Genomic DNA, 22,804 nt, shown 5'->3' with positions numbered 1-22,804 from the left:
CAACACCAAGTAAATGTTGATGTAAGAAACGTCCAAACCTGTAGAGAATTTTTATGAGTTTATTTGAGCCAAATATGCTAGGGAGCAAGATCTCAAATGCTCCTCAACTTCCATCTTCTTTATGGGCAAAATCTTCAACTGGTGTTGGCAGAATCCACAGTGCATCTCCTAGAAAATTGAAATCGATTCTTCAAAACTTCTTCCTAGAATTAATCACTGTCTTGTAAGAGGCCCTTCATGGTATAAAACCCATAATAGAAAATTACATAACTCAGGGCTTTCTTAATCCTTGCACTAGTCCTGCTAACACTCCTATTTTATCTGTGAGGAAGCTGGAAAGATGAGAGTAGAGGTTTGTCTGGAACCTCCGAACAATAAGCAACCTTGTTATCCCTCGACACCCTGTTGTTCCTAACAGTATACACTGCTAGCATCTATCCAAACTGGAAGTAAATTCTTTAATCGATTTATGCAGTGCATTATTTAGTAGTTTATTTGATGAAACTAGCCAATACCTTTTTGCCTTCACTTGGGAAGGAAAACAATTTACCTGGACAGTAATGCCTTAGCGTTTTACTGAAACCCCCTCTAATTTTGCAGAAAACTGATTTGGATGACATGACGTTCCCTAAAGGTTCTACCTTGTTGCAATGAGCAGATGATTTCCTTCTTTGCTCTTCTTATGAGGTCTCCTCATTGGAAGAAGCATCTACCAGTTACAACTTTTGGCTTTAAGGAAACATAAGTTCTCTAAAGAAAAATTGCAATTTGTCCAAACACAGGTCCGTTATTTAAAATATCTAATATCAAAACAAGAACTACACTTGAATCCAGAGAGTCTTCATGGTGGTGTAAGTTTCCCAAGGTCCAAACTAAGTATCAGTTGGGAGATTTTCTTGGACTGGTTGGCTATTGCCAAATCTCTCTCTCTCATGGCCAAATCTCTGTGTGTTTTGCTAAAGAATGACATTCCTGAATTTTATGGGAAGAATAGGATGACAGCCTTTAAAGCTTTACAGGAGACCTAAATAAACCCACCAGTTCTTGGGCATCCCCATGATCAGATTTCCTTTTAGCTTTCGGTAAATGAAAAGGTTGGATTTTTTTTTTTTTTAATTTTAACACCTACAGCACCTGGTATTCCTAAAAGGAAGGGAATGCCCTTGGGGTGTCCAGCCCCAAACAGACCCTGAAGATATTAAGGTCAGCAGCTGGACACTGTGGCTTGGGGATACCCGCCTTGCCTTAGAGCCATTGCTGCTACTGTCCTCTTTAAGGCCACAAAGGAAAAACTATATTAAGTAACTCTTGTGAAGATCAAAATCATTGTAGAAAATTTTCTATTCATTTAAAGGATAATGAAGATTACATTTTCTATATATTGCAACTATTTTTTACTGATTTACAATGTTGACACCTACATCCTTTCAGCAGGTAGTTAATATCATTTAGTTTATCTGCATTTCTCTGGTAGGGAAGCTGAGGCCTAGGGCATTTCCTCATTATATTTTCTCAAAATTAGTTTTACTGGATTATTTGGCAAATTACTTATAGGAAAATAACTTAATGACTTACTTTTCATTTCCCAAAGCACCAGTGACCTTTGTCATCTTTTATGTGATTGACCCTTTTACTTCTGTGAATTTCCAGTTTATAGTCTTCATCTATTTTCATAGATGGAGTTTGGACTGTTTGACTTTTTCTTGGGGATTTGTAGTAGCTTTCATTATAAAATGAATACCAGTACTTTTCCTGTTATCTATGCTGCAGGATAGATTTGAGGTAAATTATTTAAACCTAAATACATGATTGAATAATATTATATACTATAACATTATATTAGTTCTATTTTTCCTTTTAAATGTGGCAACTATCTAGAGAAGTTGCATGGAAAATTCTGTGGTAAATTTTTTTCTGTAATTCCCCAAGCATCAAAGTTTTAATTTGTTTTTAAAATAGATTTCATGCCTTAATCTGGAGAATATTGGTTGTAAGACTTTGATAGTGATCTTCTTGCCCAATAAAGGCCAGTAAATCCTTTTCCTACTCTAGACCATTTTGATCATAAAGTGCTGTGCTGGTGTACAGTTTTCAGGAGGGCCTTTAGATTTTTTTGATTCGATTTACCCATTTTCCATAATATTATTGTCATTTTCGCATTCTCATTGTTTCTGATTATGTCAGTCATAGTGTGCCTAGATTTGATGAACATGATAACTATATTATTTTTTGTAATAACAAAAAAATTAGTGTTTATCCAGAAGAGTTGTGGGAGGAATGGGGCAATAGTTTCCTGAAGAAAGAGACAAAAGAATGAGACATGCTGATCTAGTATGATTATATGGAATTATTTTAAATTGTGTTCAACAAACACATTGAATTTCACACTATATCTGTAAGTAGCTAAGTGATGCTGTGTCTTGTTTTGGAAGAATATATATACTTCTTTATATATATTCAAATATATTTGGAAAGAATGAAAATTCAATAAGTCCCATTAGAATAATTTTTTTTTGTTATTATCATAACACACGATTGAGAATTTACGTTCATTATCGAAGGCTGAATATGAGACTGAAAGTAACCAGATGAATATTTTTAACGGTCATGAGAAAAAGAGAATTAGTTTGTGAAATCGAAGACTCACAAATAGCTTAATTTCATAATAGGAAGCAAGTAGCAATTGTTGTATTTCTAAATCAACAAACACTCCACTGAGAAATGAGTTAAACTGGTTGAAGGCAAATGACTTGCTGTGTCTTTAGGTAACAAGTGATACCGAGGCTGGATGCACAGTAAAAACCAAGGGGCATTACTGGTCTCTCAAAATGGAAAGGAAGGATGAATCTATCTGTAGAATTCTGATGATTAAATGGTTTCCTTTGCAACAGTTAAGCCACACAATTGTGCACCAAAATGAAGTTAGAATAATATGGATGCTGCAAATAGACGTCTTAATGTTTTTGTGTCCATCTGTGCCCGATATGTGAAACACTTTACACTCAATAACTTTTTTTGGTACCGCTTTAAATCAAAATGGTAAATTTCAATCTAAACTTATGTAGTTCGTAATGTTTAAATTTCCTCCATTTTTTCCTCTTTGGAATGAAATATTTCTAACTCAAACAGGTAGTACATCACTTGAAAACAAATTTTGATCTGAGAAGCTAAATTGTGAAAAATTGTTGTGTCACAGGAGGAAAGGAGCTTTTACATCACAATTTCTTCTTGGTGGAATAAACTAGAAGAGTCCCATCTGTGAGACATGCCAGCTTCAGGACTCACATACAATTACTGGCTTTTTTCCTTCCTTCCTGTTTTAGCAAACTTATGACAACAAAACAGGCAAAATTTTGTGGTGACAAATACAGCAGTTGTCACGCAGGCCAGCAGGAACCCAATCACATCCAAAGAGTGGTACTGGAACCAGTTTAGGTTGTAGGAGGCTGGCCGCAGGTGTTTGGCTCCTTTGTGGCGCATGACAAACTCGATCCAGAAGACTGCTCGATCCAGAGGTTTCATTGGCTGCTCATGGTGAATTCTTGATAATTTCATAGCATTCTCTTTATAGCTAATTGAGAAGCATAAAGATGTGAACAATGACAGGAAGATAATTTGCCTAAGCAATTTAAACCCATGAAAGGTTTTTGTCAAATACTTTAAAATACATGCCTTAGAATTATAGAAGTAGTAGTATATTTTTATTTGGGTCTCAAGAAAGTTTGACTTCTAAATTGGAATTTGCTGATTTACAAAAATTTGAAAAAGTGAAGATGGAAGATAAGATGGGAAAGTTAAAATCTTTTTTGGCAGAGGAAATGATAGGAGTCACTCAATACGCTATATGTTAGAAGATGGAGATGAATATTTAGTATAATGTTCTTAAAGTTTTAAAGAGGAATTGTGTCATGGCAGGAGAAATGCTTCCTCACTGTCTCTATGCTTCTGCTCTTCTCTTCATAACTCTACTGTTTATTTTTGGTCCTCTAGTCAGAATAATTTTTTAAAAAAAGAAAAATCAAATTAAGACACTCGCCTGCTCAAAATTTCTATCTGGATTTTCATCACGTTTAGAATAAAATCCAAATCTATCCTTTGCCCTGTAGGACCTTACATGAACAGACCCCCTGGCAACCTCTTCTATCATATACATACACACACACATATATATATATACATATACACACATATATATGTGTATACATATATACACACATATATATGTGTGTATATGTATATATGTATATATGTATATTTACCATTTGATTCCTAGAATATCTAAATACAATACCTTTGGTAAAGTATACCTGCAATTCATGTATGAAATATATAAGAAAAATGCATATATACTAAGTGGTCAGCTCAAAATTTCAAAATTAGCAAGAAAATTATCATGATACAAAAATACCAGTATACCCACTATCCAGATATTGATAAAAGATTCCACAAGCTACACAGAAGCATCCCATTCCTGGACCCTTTCACTACTCTCTTCCTCAAATTAACTACTATCCTGACCTTTAATACCATAAATTAGTTTTTCTTATTTATATATTGGAGTAATTTAATATATGCTCATTTGTTTTTGTCTTTTCTGTAGCAGTTGCATGTTAATTCCTTTACTACATAGTATTTCATTATATGACAACACCATAAATTATCTCTTAATGTAATAACTAATGGACATTTAGATGGTTAATAACTTTTGGCTATTCCTACTAATGCTGTTATAAACATTCTTTTATACATATGCTTTTTGGATTACATATTTATGCATTTCTATTGCATATATACCTAGAAGTGGAATTGATGAGAAGGTGCATGCATGATTATGATTTCTTGGTCAATGCTGAATTATTTAGAAATGTATTGCTTAATTTTCAAAATTTGGAGATTTTTTTAGTAATTTTTTTTAATGATTTCTAACTTAATTCTAGTCTGTCCAGACAACATACTCTTTATGATATGGAAATTTTCAGATACTACATCTTGGTTTATGCTACAGCATATATGATCAATTTCATTAATAAATTTACATGCACTTGAAAAATATTTTCCCATCATTTCATGTGGGAAAGGGAATAGTGAAAGAGTCTAGGAATGGGGTGCTTCTAGGGTGCCTGTGGACTATATTTATTTATACATAGATAGATACATAGATAAAAAGTTACATTTAAACAGATTAAAAACTTACGTATATATTCTACAAATATTTTCTGTATCTATTATTTTTTCAACTTTTCCTATATTATTGAGAAATGTCTTTTAAAATGTTCTATTTGTATACTTGTCCAACCTTCTTCTTCTTTCTTTATTCTTTCTTGCCTCCTTTAAAAGTATTTTTTAATCCAATTGTTCTACTGCTTTCTTCTTGATAATAATCGGTAGTCGCTGTGCTAGGTACTACAAATTCCATAAAGTTATTTTCTTTTGCAGTATGGAAAAATTTAATTATTAAAGAGTTATTTTATCAAAATTAAAACGTGTTCTGCTAAAAATGACACCAATAAGAGAGTGAAAGTCAGCCCACTAAAATGGAGGAAGTATTTGCAAATCAAATATCTGATAAAGCATTTGTATGTTTTATATATAAAGAATTCTTACAATCCAATAATGAGAAGACAAGCCAATTAAAAATTGGCAAAGCATTGAAGTAGACAATTCTCCAGGTAAGATAGATGAAAGGCTAATAAACGCAAGAATAGATGCTCGACATCTTTGGCTATAAGAGAAATGTTCATCAACACTACAAGGAGAGACTACTTCACACCTGCTAGGATACCTGTAATAAAAAAGGCAATGATAACAAGTATTCACAATGATGTGCAGAGTGGAATCCTCATACACAGCTGATAGGAGTATAAAATGGTTCAATTTCTTTAGACCTCAGTTTGGCAGTTCATCATAAAGTTACTATATGACCCAGAATTCATTTGTAGATATCTACCCAAATGGATGAAAGCATATGTTCACACAAAAACAGAATGCATTATTCATAGTAGCCAAACGTAGAAATGATTAAACTGCCTCTAAATGGATAGATGACTAAATAAACATGCTACATTCATATCATAAAATATGATTTAGCAATACAAATCTACAACAGGGAAGAAACTCAAACATTATGCTACATGAATTAAGCCAGTTGCGAAAGACCATATCTTGTATGATTTAATTTATATGCAATGCCCAGAAAGGTTAATCCATAGAGACATAAAGTTGATTAATGGTTGCTTGAGAGAGAGAGAGAGAGAGAGAGAGAGAGAGAGAGAGAGAGAGTGTGTGTGTGGTGTGTGTAGGGGGATGTAATGAGATGTGAATTCTAAGACATATGACATTTCCATTTCAGGATGATCAAAATGTCCTAAATTTATATTATGATGATGGTTTCATAGCTCTGTAAACATACTACATATATTTAAATTTTATACTTTAAACAGGTGAATTTTATGGTATATGAGTTATATGTTGTTACAAAATGGTTAAAATAATGATAAAGTCCATTCTGAGCAAAAAGATAATTTCAGAAATTCTGGGTCATGAATTGATTTAATTTATGATATTTCTTCTAGTTCTTTTTCCAATGGTTCTATTCTATTTTTTAAATGTGTTTTTTACAACAACCTACATAACTTTACATTTTGTGAGTGTGTGTGTAGAAAATCATTGCACTAGTTGGTTACTTATTAAATCAATGATGTTACAATGAAACTTTGAAACAAATGTCTGACTAAAAATAAAAATGGGTTTAAGATGGGTTAAATCATATTAATTTCAAAATTAGGATGAATATCACACTGTTAACAAGAGAACGTATGAAAAAATTGCGATACTCACGAGGGGTCATAAATGACTGTCTTCAATGCCTTGAGCAAATCTGTACTAGATATTGTTTGAAAGTCCACTATGACACCTGCTCCTTTGGCCTGCATGCGACTGATGTTATCAGCTTGATCCGCAAACAAAGGAATGCCAATCATGGGGATTCCATGGTAGATCGCCTCATAGATGCCGTTGGTTCCACCATGAGTTATAAAGGCTTTGGTTTTTGGATGACCTAGGATTGGGTGAATTTCAGCAAATTATTAATTATAAATCAGAATAAAATGAGTGTAGGGCAATATAAGGTATTGAAAGAGACAGTGTATTTAGATAACAGAAGAGTATACACTTCAGACTGCATTAAAATGTCTCTTAGAAATCAAAGGAAGAGGCACATAAGTCTATTGGAGAGATAGTGAAGGCTGCATAGAAGATTGGTGTGTTTCTTGTGACCTGAAAAATGAATACAAGTTACCAATGGATAAATGAGACAAATTGGAGTAAAAAAAGTGTTTGCAAACAAGAAAAAAGTGGTGGGCATGTTGAATATATTTTTTTAGTGAAATAGTGAAGTCTCTGAGTCTGATAAGTAGTCTGCCAAGGCAGCAGGAAGTATGATGTTGGTGACAAGGAATCAGAGAAAGGATAGGCTATACTCTATCAAAAAATGTATTTTCGCTTAATAAAAAAGATCAGGGATTTTTTTTCTGTAGAAAATAGAGGGCACTAGTAATAAAAGAGGAGAGGTTATTTTTCAGTGACCTCTGATACACTCCCAGGCTGAAAGAAAGGATTGAAGTAAAGAGAGAATTAAGAGACAGAGTGCCAATCCAGAAAGTGTTAGAATAGTCTCCGTGATAGGTAATTACATATGAAATAAAGATATTTTGTTTCTCGCTATAAGGAATGCAACTGTACAAAAATGCCATCCATTTTATCTTATTCTTTTCCTCGAGGCCTGGAAAATATATATAAGGAAGTTAATTTTTATTTTTGAGGTTTTTAATAAAAAATGTTCAATAATTTTTTTTCCTCATGAACTGTTTATCACTCTTGTCAGATTAACTCTCACTTCCGTGTTTTCCAGAGTCTTACCAAGAAGATCATTCTGGGGAATCCATTTATAGAGTCGAGTATTTGGCCCTAAGGTGTCTGGTTTTTTGCCATCAAATCTCCATATAACCTGGTAGGGTAAGAAAATAAGTTACGAGTCATATTCCAAAATTATAGCATGTTAGATTCGAATGGATTAAGAGGCATCTAATTAAACTCCTTACATATTATAAATAAGGAAATGAGGACCAGAGATATTACATGATAAGAATCAATAAAACACTGATATAAGAAGTATACTCGTATTACGTGTACTTACTTTTATATTCAGTCTGGGATGAATGCAATCACGATGTTTCACACTTATGGGTTAGACAAATTAGATTATCAATGATCAATTCGAGCATGGAAAATATTTAGATAGTCATATAATTTTAGTGCATAAAACAGTAGCAAGTTAGTAATAATCTGCACATTTATTTTGTTTTAACTATTTATTATACTAGCTCCCATCTTCCAGATTTAATGTTATTCTGTTGTGTGCTTATATCCACTAGTTCCAAAATTTATTTTATTAGAGTTTTTCATTTTTGATTTACAAAATCAATGCAATCAGCTATTTGAGAGAATTAAATTATTGTAATATTTAATAGTTTATTAATAATAATAATTTCTGCTTTATAAATATGTTTAACTTCTTTTAGTTTTCACATGATTCATTTTCACATGACTCCAGTCTTATCACTTTAGCTAGGTTTGAAAATTCCTAAAATGTAGACGAGAAGAGCCCATTGGCACTTCATAAATAAAAGTATAGCTATTGAAAAAGTTCAAATATTATGATGATGCTAAATTTTATTCAACTCATAGTTAACACTTTCCGATGTGCTACAGTACACTGACAGCACTGGTTAATATAGTTAATTAATCATCAATGGCCAAGGCTTTTCCAAGCCCAGAACCATAATTAGATCCAGATTTGGGAATTCCTAAGCAATTTCACAAGCTGGATCTAGTTTATTAATGGTTCATATCTATTTGCTATGTCAATGTTCAAGTGTTTTCAGGTTTTCAGCAAACTGGCATAGCTGATAGGAGAAAGCTCCGTCAGTTAGGAAATTAAAAAGTGGTTCAAAAATACCCAAACTCCAAGTGTATTTTATATATTAGAAATAATTTACTATCATATTTTATGGAGAATGAGATATCTGAAACTGTCCCATGCTAGGCTTGCTTCTGGTTGACTCCTGTTTATAGTCCCTTCTCCTGCTTCAGTCAAGGACAGTTACTATTCTGATGGGTCAGAGGAGAGTTATTGAGGGGCCATATTTTATAAAGCTGAACCCACCTTCACCCTTTTTTTGATGCCTTCTTGCTTCAGACTTTGGCAGGGCCTAGCCCTCCAGGGAGTTTTTCTCTTTCTCTAAACCATCGTGGCTAGCTTGAGTACCTGGATGCAGCTTGGAAAGCTCTGGACATCCTTTCTCTGAATAACACAAGGCATAGGCCAATTTCAAAGTTCAGGGGGAAGTAAGAGAGGCCTGCTTGGATTACTAGTAAGTCTAAACCGCATGAGAACTTCTAGTGTCTACAATTCCCTCAGGAATCTTGCAAGGAAAAGGAACAAATGACTGGACAGAATTCAGTAATATCTATTATACCTGCCTACAATACCATTGTAATACCATATTTCACAGGGTATCTCTTAAATGTACTTCTCTGTGCTCACAATTTTGATACCAAAATTACTGTCAATCAAAAACACTCTCTGCATTTCTTTAGCACCCGACATGTATATTTTGGTTTTAAATTGATATCTGAGGCAAATTGGAACTATCATAATAGTTAAGCTTTCATGCAGGAAATTTCTGCAACAAACCCTTTACAGAGTTTAATATGCTCATTAAATAGTAGTGTACTCTAAAGCACCTTCTCTAACCTTTTGTGGAATCTGGGCAAGGGCTGATGCAATCACATTAGCTCTTTCTTCTGTTACGTTCTTGACCATTGACCCCAGAGAAAACACCACGATACCATTTTCTCCAGAGCTCTGTGCGAATTCTTCCATTTCCTGTGAAAAAAAAAGAGTTTGTTCCACCACAAAAAAAGTGGCAACAGCACAGTAAATACTGTCAAAAGAATTGTTACAAACTAGAGAGAAAACCAAGTATTCTCAAGGATGATTGGTGTAGTGCCTATTTTTTTAAATTGTGGTAAAATACACATGGCATAAAGTTCACCATCATAACCATTCTTAAGTGTACATTTCAGTATAGTATATATATTTTCACTATTGTGCAATCTGTATCCAGGACTTTTCCTCCTTGCCAATTGGAACGGTATTCATTATACTGTAGTTTTCCATTTCCCCCATTTACTAGTCCCTTACAGCTATCATTTTACTTTCCGTTTCTATGGATTTAACTAGTCTACATACCTTACATAAGGGGAACCATACAGTCTTTGTCTTTTTGTGAGTGACCTATTTTACTTAACAAAATGTCCTTAAGATTCAGCTATGATATAGCATGTGTTAGAATTTCTTTCAGTTTTAGGGCTAATAGTCCTCTACAAATACCCTGAAGCCTGAAATACTGCTGGAGGCGAAAAGGACAAAATTGGTGCTCTCATTCTTCAGGCACATCATGAGGAAGCAGGGGGCTTTGGAAAAGACATTAATGCTGAGAAAAAAAGAAGGCGGCAGGAAAGAGAAAGATCAAATATGAAATGGATTGACTGCATGAAAGAAACCATAGGCTTGAGTCTAAAGGAACTGAATAGGGCTGCTGTGGCTAGGATTTTGTGAACATCACTCATAAGGTTGTCAGGAGTTGGAGGTGACTCGCAGGTACATAACACACAATATTGCACTGTGTGTAAATGACATATTTTGTTTATTGATTCATCCATTCATGCACCCTTGGGTTGCTTCCGTCTTTTGGCTCTTGTAAATAGTATTACTATGAAGGTGGATGTGAAAATATTTCACCAGGATCCTAATGTCATTCAGCCATATACCCAGAAGTGGCATGGCTGAACCAAATGGTAATTCTGTTTTTAATTTTTGAGGAAACTCTGTTTTGTTTTTATCGGTGACTATTTTTAACAGACCAAATCCCTCAGTTCCTTTGGAGGATATGATTCATATGAGCTTGAATTTCTCTATTATATATATTCATGCAAACGTGTGTGTATGTGTGTGTGTTTGTGTATAAGTAAGAAAGGAGTAGAGCCAGTGCACAGTGTTGAACAGGAAATGCTCTTCGACAATATTATATCCAGACTCTTCATTTATAATGTTATTAATGCCCCATATTCTTGGAATGAAGCTGCATGGCAGGATCTTAACTCACCATAAATTTTTTATTGTTCTAGTTCTACTAAATGTGCTTATTTCCAGCAGGTTTTCTGGAGAATTATCTTAGTTTAGTCATTAGTATTTCTTTGACTATGAGTAATAAGAAAAAGTTTATTATGATTGGGACGACTATATATCTTTCTTTGCTCAGCTCTATAATAATTTATACCTTACCTTAATCTTTGTCAGAGTTTCCCAAGCTCTCCCCTAAGGCACTTAAAAAATTAATTAAAGTATAGTTGGTATACTACATTATATTAATTTCAGGTGTACAATGTACAAAATAGGGATTTGACATTTATTCATCACACCATCATGTGATAACCATGATAAATCTAGTAATCATGTCACTAAACAAAGGTGTGTTTTTAACTATATTCTGTATGCTGCATATTACATTCACATGACTCGTTTATGACTAGAAGCTTGTACCTCTTATTCCTCTTCACTTTTTTCCTCCATTCCTCCCCCCACCTCTCTGGCGACCATCAGTTTGCTCTTTGTACTTATGAGTCTGTTTGGCTTTGTTGTTATTGTTGTTGTTGTTTTAGATTATACATATGAATGAAATCATACGATATATTTCTTTTTCTGTTTGATTTATTTAACATAGCATAGTACCCTCTAGGTTCATTTATTTTGTTGCATTTGGCAAGATATCATTTTTTATGAGTAATATTCCATTGTATATGTATATATGTGTGTGTATATGTATCTATACATATACATGTATATGTATAGATAAATATATGTGTATATATACATACATATATATGTATATACACATATACACAGATATGTATATCACATCTATTTTATTCATTTTTCTATCAACAGAAACCTAAGTTGCTTCCATCTCTTAGGTATTGTGAACAATGTTGCAGTGAACATTAGGGTGCATATATCTTTCTGAATGAGTGGTTGTTTTCTTCTAGTAAGTACCCAGAAGTGGAACTGCTGGGTAGTTCTGTTCTTAATTTTTTGAGGAACCTCCATTCTGTTTTCCATTGTGGCTGCACCAATTTACAATCCTGCCACAGTGCCTGAGAGTTTCCTTTACTCCACAATTTTTTAAAAATTATTATTATTATTTTTCAATGCTACAGCATCCAGTCTTCCTAGGTGGTCTTCCATTCAAGTACTAACCAGGCCCGTCACTGCTTAGCTTCTGAGATCAGATGCGCTTTACTCCACAATCTTGCCAACACTTTTTTATTTGCTGACTTTTTGATAATAGTCATTCTGACAGGAGTGAGGTGATATCTCATTGTGGTTTTAAGTTGCATTTCCCTGATAATTAGCGATGCTGAGCATCTTTTCATATGTCTGTTGGCTATCTGTATGTCTTTGGAGAAATGTCTCTTTAGATCCTCTGCCCACTTTTTCATCAGATTGTCCTTTTTTTTATGTTAGGTTGTATGAGTTCCACATATATGGAACTTATGGGAAATATCATTTGCATACAACTTCTCCCATTCTGTAGATTGGTTCTCATTTTGTTGATTGTTTTCTTCACTGAGCAGAAGTGTTTTACTTTAATGTAATTCATTTACTTATTTTTGATTTTGTTGCCTTTGCCCAAGGAGACATCCAAAATAAAATCGCTAAGACCAGTGTCCAAAGTTTATTGCCTGTGTTTTCTTCTGGGAGTTTTATGATTTCTGGTCTTACATTTAAGTCCCATAAAGAAATGGAAAGATATACTGTGTCCACGGATTTGAAGAATTAACTTTGTTAAAATGTCTATACTGCCCAAAACAATCCACAGATCCGATGTAATCCCTATCAAACTTCTAATGCTAGTTTTCTGTTGAGAATATTTGAGTCTATGTTCAGCAGGGATATTGGCTTGTAATTTTCTGTTTTTATAGTGTCTTTGCTTTTTCTGTCAGGGTAATGCTGGCTGGCTTCATAAAACAAGTGTTATTTCCTCTTCAATTAAAAAAATGTTTTGAGAAGGATAGGTATTAATTGTTTGGTAGAATTAAATATTAATAAAATAAACCCATGAGATAATGTGGTGTTGGACTTTTGTTTGTTGGGAGTGTTTTCATCACTGCTTCATTTTTTTTTGTTTTTTTTTTTGCTAAGAATTGACGTATTTAGATTTTTGTTTCTTCCTGGTTTAGTCTTGGAAGGTTGTATGTTTCTTGAAATTTATTTCTTTTAGGTTATCTACTTTGTTGGCATAAAATTGTTCATAATATTCTTTTACAATCCTTTGTGTTCCTATAATGTTGGTTATAACTTCTGCTCTGTTATTTATAATTTTATTTATTTGGGCTTTCTTTCTTTTTTTTCTCCATAAGTCTGGCTAAAGATTTATCAATTTTGTTTGTCTTTTCAGAAGGCAACTCTTACTTTCAATGGTCTTTTTTGTTTTTTGTTTTTTAGTCTCTATTTTCACTCTGATCTTTATCATTTCTTTTTTTCCCACTTATTGGGGCTTTTATTTATTTTTTTCTTTTCTATTTAGTGTAAAGTTAGATTATTTATTTGGGATTTTTTTTTTTTTTTAAGTAGGCCTGTATCACTATGAATTTCCCTCTTAGAACTGCTATTGCTGCATTTCATAAATTTGGGAAAGTTGCATTTTCATTTTCATTTGTCTCCATGTAGTTTTTTGTAGTGCTGTTTGATTTCCAATTCGACTTACTCATTGTTTAGTAGAATCTTGCTTAGTTTCCACATCTTTGGTTTTTAAATTATTTTCTTATAATTTCTAATTTCATACCGTTGCTGTCAGAAAATATGCTTGATATCATTTAAATCTTCTTGAATCTATTGAGACTTGTTTTGTGACCTAACATGTGATCTATTCTAAAGAATATTTCATGTGCCTTTGAAAAGAATATATATGCTTCAATTTTCGGATAAAATATTCTAGTGCATCTGGTCAAAGTGATGTTTAAGGCCATTGTTTCCTTATTGATTTTTCTGTCTGGATAATGTATCCTTTGATGTAAGTTGGTTGTTAAGAGTCCACTACTATTATTATAACCTGTCAACTTCTCCCTTTATGTCTGTTAATATTTGCTTTAAAAATTTAGGTGATCCTATATTGAGTACATAGATAGTTACAAATGCTATATCCTTTTGTTGCATTGACCCCTTTATCATTATGTAATGGCTTTTTTTGTCTTTTTTTACTGTCTTTGTTTTAAAGTCTATTTTGTCTGATATGAGTATTGCTATCCCAGTTTTATTTGCATGGTATATCTTTCTCCATCCATTCACTCTCGGTCTATGTGCATCTTTTAATCTGAGGTGAGTCTCTTGTAGGCAGCATATAGATAGGTCTTATTATTATTATTATTATTCTTTTAATTTTTTTATCCATTCAGTCACACTCTGTCTTTTTATTAGAGTAGTTAGTCCATTTTTATTTAAAGCAATTATTGATAAGAATGTACCTATTGCCATTTCGTTAATTGTTTTTTTGGTTGTTTTTTTTTTTTTTTTTTGCTAGGTTTTGTTCCTTTTCTTTTTTATACCTCCTCGCAGTATCCTGGTTTTGTTTATTGGTTTTTTTTTTTTTTTTGGTTTGTTTGTTTCTTTCTCTTTATTTTGTAGGTATTTTTTGTAGATTGTGGTTCGTGGTTACCAGCGTTCACATATACTGATCTATATCTATAATAGTATGTTTTAAGCTGTTATACATTTATGTTAGAAGGCATTCAGAAGAGCTGCATTTATACTCACCTCTCCATGTTTTATGTTTTTGGCATCATATTTACATTTTTTATTGTTATGTATTCTCTAAATACTTATCATAGTTATAGTTAAGTTGCTACCTTTGTCTTTCGAACCTTCATACTATCTTGTTAAATAGCTTATCCACTGTGTTTATTATATATTTGATTTACCAGTGAGATTTTAAAATTTTTTATATTTTATTATTTCTGGTTATGGCCTTTCTGTTCTTCTGGTAGAAGTCCTTTTACTATTTCTTGTAAAGCTGGTTTATTGGTAATGAAGTCCTTTAATTTTGCTTGTTTGGAAAATTATCTCTCCTTCAGTTCTGAATGAACCTTGCCTGATAGAGCATTCTAGGTTGTAGATTCTATCCCCTTAGCACTTTAAATATATTCTTTGTTACCTTCTGGCCTGTAACATTTCTTCTGAGAAATTAGGTGATAGGTTTAGGATGCTGTCCTTGCATGTGACTAGTTGTTTTCCTCTTACTGCCTTCAAGATTCTCTCTTTACCTTTATTTTTTGTTCTTTTGATTATAATATATCTTGGTGTGGATCTTTCAGTTCGTCTTGTTTGGAACTCTCTGATCTTCCTAGACCTAGATATCTGTTTCCTTCCTCAGGTTAGGAGAATTTTCAGCCATTATATCTTCAAATAGGTTTTTGCCCTTTTCTCACTGTCTTTTCCTTCTGGGACTCCTGTAATGCAAACATTAGTTCATCCAATGTTCCAGAGATCTCTTAAACTCTTCTCGTTTTTTAAAATTCTTTTTTTTTCTGTTCTGATTTTGTGATTTTTACTATTTTTTCTTCCAAGGTACTAATCCATTCTTTCCTATTATTTAATCTGCTGCAGACTCCCTTCAGTATATTTTTTTACTTCAGTTATTCTATTCTTCATTTCTGATTGGTTCTCTCTCTTTTTTTTTTTTTTGTATTTTCTAACTCTTTGTTAATGTTTTCACTGTATTCCTCTATTCTTCTGTCATATTTAGCGAGCATTCTTATGACCATTATACTGAATATTTTATCAGGCAAATTACTTATCTTTGTTTCTTTAGGACCCACACCCACCCGGGGTTTTATTTGTACTTTCATTTGGAACATATTCCTCAGTCTCCTCATTTGTTTTACTTTCTGAATTTGTTTCTATAAATTAGGTGAAACAGTAACCTCTCCTAAACTTGGTAGAGTGGCCTTAAATAGGAACAACCTCTGTGAAAGCTACATATTCTAGGTAGCTTTGGCAGGCTGGCTAGGGTCAAAGTGGTTGCTTGAGGCACTAGGTGTGCCCTAGCAGACAGGCTAGCCAGAGTTGGGGCAGACACGAGCCAGGTTTCCCATGGTGCACAGCTCCGGGGACACCTTGCTAGGCTGGCTGGTGAGGTTTGGAGCAGCCAGGGGCACGTGGCTGCATTGATGCCATGGCAGCTTGGCTGCCTGAGCCTGGTGTAGGTATGGGGCAGGAGGCCTAGGGCATGCTGTGGTGGCCTTGGAGGTTGACCAGAGCACTCGAACCACATTCTTGCCCATGTTGTCTATGTGGAGAAGGAACACACAAAATGGGGCTCACTGGCACTTCCAGTCCCCCAAAATTCCCACAGAGTCTGGAGAGTTCTTGTGGTTCCCCAGCCTTTTCTATGTAGTCCCTCTCTATCTTATTTGTTGTGCAGAAGCTGTTTGATCAACCCTTAGTTGTTCTCTAGGAGAAATTGGTCTACATGTAGGTGTATAGTCGATGTGTTCATGGGAAGGTGTGAGTTCAGGGTCTTATGCTAACACCTTAGATCCCTCTCCCTAAATCTCTTTTTATAGGCTGGGTGAATCCTTGTAACTAATGAGTTTGGTATTAGTGTCTTGAATTTCTATGAACTAGCCCCAAGATTCTTATTTATAATCCAGAAATGTACTTATATAATTACTTGAGTGACTATATTTCTGGTTTGTTTATATGTGTCACCTTTTGCTGTAAAGTTATATTACCAAATGGATGTCCTAGTAGAATGTGCTATCTATAAGTGGCTCTGAGGGGCCCTCATCATCACCTCACCAAGTCCCCCAGGGAGCACCAGCTCCACAGAGAGTTATAGCAGGGCTTTCTGTAGCAAAGATCTATCTGGTCACCCTCTTGAGTAGCTTAGTTCAAACTATATAAAGTTCCTGGTGAAGTCATGATCACCTGGAATTGTTTCAGAATTTTCTTGATTTGTGGTCCCTGATCCTTGTTGCTTTTTAAATTGTATTACTTTCTGTACCAGAAAAATTCCTGATTGCTCAATGTGCTTTCTACACCAACTCTCACCCAACCCCCACCTTCCACCGTGCCTCCCCCCCCCATCCCCACAAAACAGAAATATGTTAAGGGCCAGAAGTTTCATAAATATCAGTCCAAACCTCATATTTGTCTCCCCCTTCCCAACTGGTCCTTCTGTTTTAAATTGTCTTTTTTTTCTTTCTTGTTGCAAAATAATGACTTAACCCCCTACAAAAAGTTTACTTTCTTATCCTAACCATCTCATGCTTCTTTTCTTTAACAAAATTGAGATATAATTGACATACAACATTTTTTAAGTTTGGGTGTTTGTGCTGAGTTGATTTATCTATATATTGCAACAAAATTATTAGCATTAGCAAACACTTCCAATAGGCCATATAATTCTTTTTCATATATACGTGTGTGTGTGTGTGTGTGTGTGTGTTTTATGAGAACAATTAAGATCTAGTCTCCAGAAACTTTCAAGTATATAATATTGTTGACTATAATCACTATGCTGTGCATTTTACCTCTAGAACTTAATCACTTTCGCATTGCAAGTTTGTACCTTTTGACTAACATTTTCTTAATCTCCCCCACCCCCTTTTACAAGACCATGGCAACCACCATTCTACCTTCTGTTTCTATGAGTTTGCCTTTTTTAGTTTCCACATATAATTGATGTCATATATTATTTGTCTTTCAGTGTGACTTATCTCACTTAGCATAATGCTGTAAAGGTCCATCTATGTTGTCCCAAATGGCAAGATTCTCTTCTTTCTCATTGTTGAATATTCTTGTGTGTGTGTGTGTGTGTGTGTGTGTGTATGAAGTACACACGCATGGTGTACTTCATATCTTCTTTATCCATTCATCTGTTGACAGACAAGTTGTTTCCACTTATTGGCAATTGTGAATAATGCTGCGATAAACATGGTATTGTGTATATATTTTTGATATTCTGTTTTTCTTACTTTTGCATAGACACCCAAAAGTGAGATTACTGGATCATATGGTAGCTCCAATTTTAATTTCTTGAAGAACCTTCATACCGATTTCCACAATAGCTGCACAAAATTTACACTCCTACCAACACTGCACAAGGATTCTTATATTTTGAATTTTTTTGAATTTTCTTAAATCATTGAATTTTCTTAAAACAGCTATTTTTTTTTTCTTTAAATCAGGTAAGTCATCTGTATGTCTGTATTAGGTTACTGGAGGATTGTTGTAAAATTTACTGATTTCACATTTTCTTGCATTTTCGTGTTCTTGGGTGTTTTGCATTGCTTTTTTTTTTTTTGCGTTTGAATGAGCAGTCACCTACTGCAATCTCTACTAACTACTTTCAGGGTCAAAATGCCTTTTGTCAATTCTGCTATAGATAAGGCTTTCTCAGACCTCGTATGAACATATCTGTTCCATGCTTCTTGCTCCTTCTTACAGAATTCTTTAGCCTGTTTGTCTTTTCAACACACTACAATACACCAGGCTATATGCTGATAGCCTCCTTTTTGTTTTCCTGAAGGTGGTGCTACAGCTCAAGTTCCCTGCCGGCAAACACTTGCCTGCTTTCTGCTCATGTTCCCTATACTTCTATCAAATCTCGCTCTTTCTGCTGTCCTTGGTGGCAGGTACAGAATGCTGGCAGCAGAGGGAAAGAAGTGTGGGTTTGAAACACAGTGCACTGTTGGTGCCCACAGGCCAGTTGGGAAGATCTGCAGGAGGAGTTTTCTTCATGGTTTGTTGTCTGGTTTCCTGATGGAGTCCAGAATGTGGGAAAAACCATGTCACTTTAATGCCCCCCTGGGAATCTTATATGCCACTCTTTTAATCTGTCCCCTTCCTCCAGTCACTGAGCTCTTAATTTAATATTTGAATGCTGTGTGGGAGAATGAGCTGGGCATCTCCTTGCTGGCTCTCCCTTTGTCCTGCAGGAGAAATCAGGTCTTTTAGCCCTAAATGGTGCTGCCTTAGAGGAGCCGTGATGCTGGCAAAGTCAAGCCTTCATCTCACCCACACGAACGCATTCACACTTCTCCTCTGGAATCCTGCACTTCCACAAAGGCTCTCTGATCCATAGGCGACTGCCCAAGTCAGAGGACTGTAGGTGCTGCTAGACTGCAGCCATGAGGGGCTAGAACCAATTCATAATCTCCTGTAGGTATCACAACCAGTACTAGAGCCTTTCCGCCTATTACGTAGTGCACAGGTGGGAAAGACTTTTCCTGGGCCTCTTGGCACATGATACTGGATTCCCAAACTTTCACAGAGGTACTTTTGTTTATGGATAGATGCCAAATTTTTGTTGTTCAAGGGGACAAAAACAAGATGTTTATGCTTGCTTATGGCTGATTGAGTCGTCACTCCTGAGGTATTATGATCCATCCACTCCCATGGGATGTTCTCCTGCAGTATAGTGGCATTATGTTTTTTCTTTATTGTAATACTTTCCACATGGTTTTTATTACTTGCTTATATTCTGACTTTCCAAGTAGAACATCTGGTGTGTGGGCAAAAACTATGTCTATTCTGCTTCTCTGGGTACCCCGAAATATGCTAGTTACTTAAAAATTATTCTTTGAATTAATTGCTAATACATTCTTATGCATTGAATAATAGAGGCCTTAATTTCACTGATGCTATTTCCAAAGTCTCCCAAGTATAACACTTTATTCTGTAATGATAATGAAATTTGGTTCCTTGTAATAGACAGAAATATATGATTATCTAATTGGCAGGTCACTTTACCCAGATTCTCACCTCTATATCGGTGTGACCAGACATTCCGAATGAGTAACACAGAATGATTCCTATTGAAAATGCAAAGTAAACCAAGCAAAACAACCATGAATAGGTTTACCTTAGGGAGGGGTTTAGCAGGTTTGCAATGAAGTCCTCCAACAAATTCAAAATGTGGCAATAGCGGGTGAGGATATTCCAAATCCCAATAAGTTCGAATGAGCCACAGATCAGCTTTCCTCATTGTTTCATATAATGTAGTGGGTCTTCCTGAAGGGAAAGGAAACAAATAAAAGGCAGAGAAAATGAGAATGTTGTAATAAGTATTTACTAGATAATTTTCTGAAAGGAACTTGTAATAATGTAGTCAAAGATGTTTAAAGTGTCTGTGTTTGATAATACAAATATATGCATTCAATGTACATGGTATTTCATATTTCATATATATATAAATGACATACATGTACAAAATGTAAGTCTTTCTAAATCACTTCAATACATTTGTGATTATAAAAAATGATTAAAACTAATACATTCTAGAATTAAACGTGCATTTGTTTATAAGCTATACAACTAACAGATGCAAATGTAAACAAAGATTTTGACTTCTCAATCAATTAACGCTACCATAACCATGGAAATAGTTTTCTCTAGAGTACTTAGTCTAAACTCCATAATTTAGCAAGCTGTTCTGTTGATCCTAGATTTTCAAAGTAAACTATGGGATTTTGAGACTGTGGCTCAATTCTTTATGTTATTACTGCATTTGGTTCATGTTAGCAGCTTAATAATATTGGTACATTAATAAAAATGTTTGCAAATAATGGCTGGAAAATTTTCATAAAGTATGGTAATATATGTGCTTACTCTTAATTTTGGTCATTTTGTCTTTAATAAAGGAACAGTTTTTATAAAATATACTTTAATTTCTTATATATCCACTCTTTGACAAAATCTCAGGTCTTTGAACAGATTATTTGTACTTAGTGAAGGAATGTGAAATAGACACCTTAAATTATAGGTTCTTGAGTGTGGAATCGAGTCACCATCTCTCTGTAATGTGAAGGAATCCCTCAGGTATAATGGCAAAATAGTTTAGTTTTTAAATAAAACTAAGCTACACAAGAGGAAACAATTCCTCAATGACCCTATAAATCGAGCATTTCCATAATATTTTTGGGACTGAGAAATCATATTGTAATTTTACTTCTTTTCACTTATTAAAGACAAATTCCTCTGACTTAATATTTATACAGATTTGCCTTCCAAGGCACAAGGAAAGTAACAACTTCATGCTAATACCTAAAAATGTGACTTACCTAGAACTTCGCTGTAAAACTGATCCCATTTCTTCTCATCAAGTACTTGAAACCATAAGTCAAAATAAAGCACATATAACATATTTTTTACTCTCTCCATGAATGTCATTTTATCTCTTAATTGTGACATGGTAACGGGTATGTAGGATGGAGGGAGTGGAAGTTCTCCAATATACTTTTCAAATGCAAAGCCCATTGAGAAGCGAAGACTGTACACGAAAGGTATTTGAAACATCTCAGCCAATAGCTCACCACAGGGTCCAACGGCATCTGCAAGAACGACATCAAATCTTGATTCTTGTAGTTTTGTCATAAGTTTCTTGTTCAGAATGACAGCTCTACAGAGCTGTATAATAATCTCATAATATTTACGAAATGATTTTTCCATTTGTGGAACATATGTCCAAAATGTCTCTTTTGGCAGATCATATATCCATTTATTGAGCATAGTCTCAAAAAGACACAAAAAATCATCTTTTTTTAAAGGTGTAGTATAAATCTCAAATTTAATAGCAGATGATTTATTGGAATCCATAAAGATGGAATCTGAAGACGTCAGAACAACCACTTCATGACCTCTCTGGACAAGTTCATCCAGGATTGCCTTCATATTGAGCCAATGGCTATATTCTGTGGGCCACACTAGCACCTTTCCACAACTCGTTGGGCTAAAATAACAACTCAGCTGTAGCAGCAGAAGAACTGAAATCCATTTCTTAGACATCCTGGTGGATTGCAAAACTTCTTTTCAAATTGCTATTTTTTTCAAAGTTTATGCTTAAGTATAAGGAGAAAACAGTCATAAAGTTAAAATATAACTTTCAAAGTAAATATATAAACTTTCAAAGTCTATGCTTATCTACAAGGAGAAATGAATCAGAAAGTTAAAATATAACTTTCCAAGTATATGAGTAGTCAGAGTATTCTTATGACAAGTAGAAAAAACAAAGTAGATGACCTCTTTGTTTATAGAAACATGTTTAATGTCAGTAAGTGCTATCATTCAGCTAAGAGCTGAACTTTCATATGCAGTACTCCTGTATTATGTAATAATTATAGATAAATGTCAGAACTATAGGAAGTGAGAGGTGACTGTGCCTGCATTCTCTTTCCCTGAAGCAATAGAGATGAAGCTCTTATAAGACTGACTTGGAAGTTCCTGGATGATGGTTTAAAATATTTTATTAAAAAAATAACTGTTGACCTATAATTCACACACTATTCAATTGATGAGTTTAAAATGTACAAATCAATGGTTCATAGTACTGTCAGAGAATTGTGCTGCCACTGTGATGCTCACATGAAGAGCATGTTTGTGCCCCAATAGAAACATTTACCCTTTATATGGAACTCTCTAAACTCTGACTTCTCAAACCCTATCCAATCATCTATCTAGTTTGTATCTCTTTAGAAATAGAGCATTTCCTGTAAATGGAATTATGGAATATGTGGTCTTTCATGACTAGTTTCTTTCAATTAGCATAATATTTTAAAGAGACATATATATTGTAGCATATATCAAACTTTATTCCTTTTTATTACCATATAATATCACATTATA

The 22,804-nt window shown here is 34.2% G+C and overlaps 1 protein-coding gene across 1 annotated transcript; it reads right to left on the bottom strand.

Annotated features, from left to right (window-relative positions):
- Positions 1–43: 43 nt before the first annotated feature.
- LOC107499311 (UDP-glucuronosyltransferase 2B31) lies at positions 44–22,008 on the bottom strand. Its single transcript, XM_016123369.2, has 6 exons — positions 21,244–22,008; positions 20,046–20,194; positions 9,815–9,946; positions 7,918–8,005; positions 6,838–7,057; positions 44–3,571 (listed from the first exon to the last, which is right to left on the bottom strand). The coding sequence occupies exons 1-6, from the start codon at positions 21,965–21,967 to the stop codon at positions 3,292–3,294; spliced, it is 1,593 nt and encodes a 530-aa protein (XP_015978855.2). The 5' UTR covers positions 21,968–22,008; the 3' UTR covers positions 44–3,291.
- Positions 22,009–22,804: the final 796 nt, after the last annotated feature.

The sequence above is a fragment of the Rousettus aegyptiacus genome, unplaced genomic scaffold, assembly GCF_014176215.1.
Source record: "Rousettus aegyptiacus isolate mRouAeg1 unplaced genomic scaffold, mRouAeg1.p scaffold_m13_p_10, whole genome shotgun sequence".
Classification (NCBI taxonomy): domain Eukaryota; kingdom Metazoa; phylum Chordata; class Mammalia; order Chiroptera; family Pteropodidae; genus Rousettus; species Rousettus aegyptiacus.
Note: the sequence above shows the minus strand (reverse complement) of the source record. Positions and strands in the feature narration are given on the sequence as shown.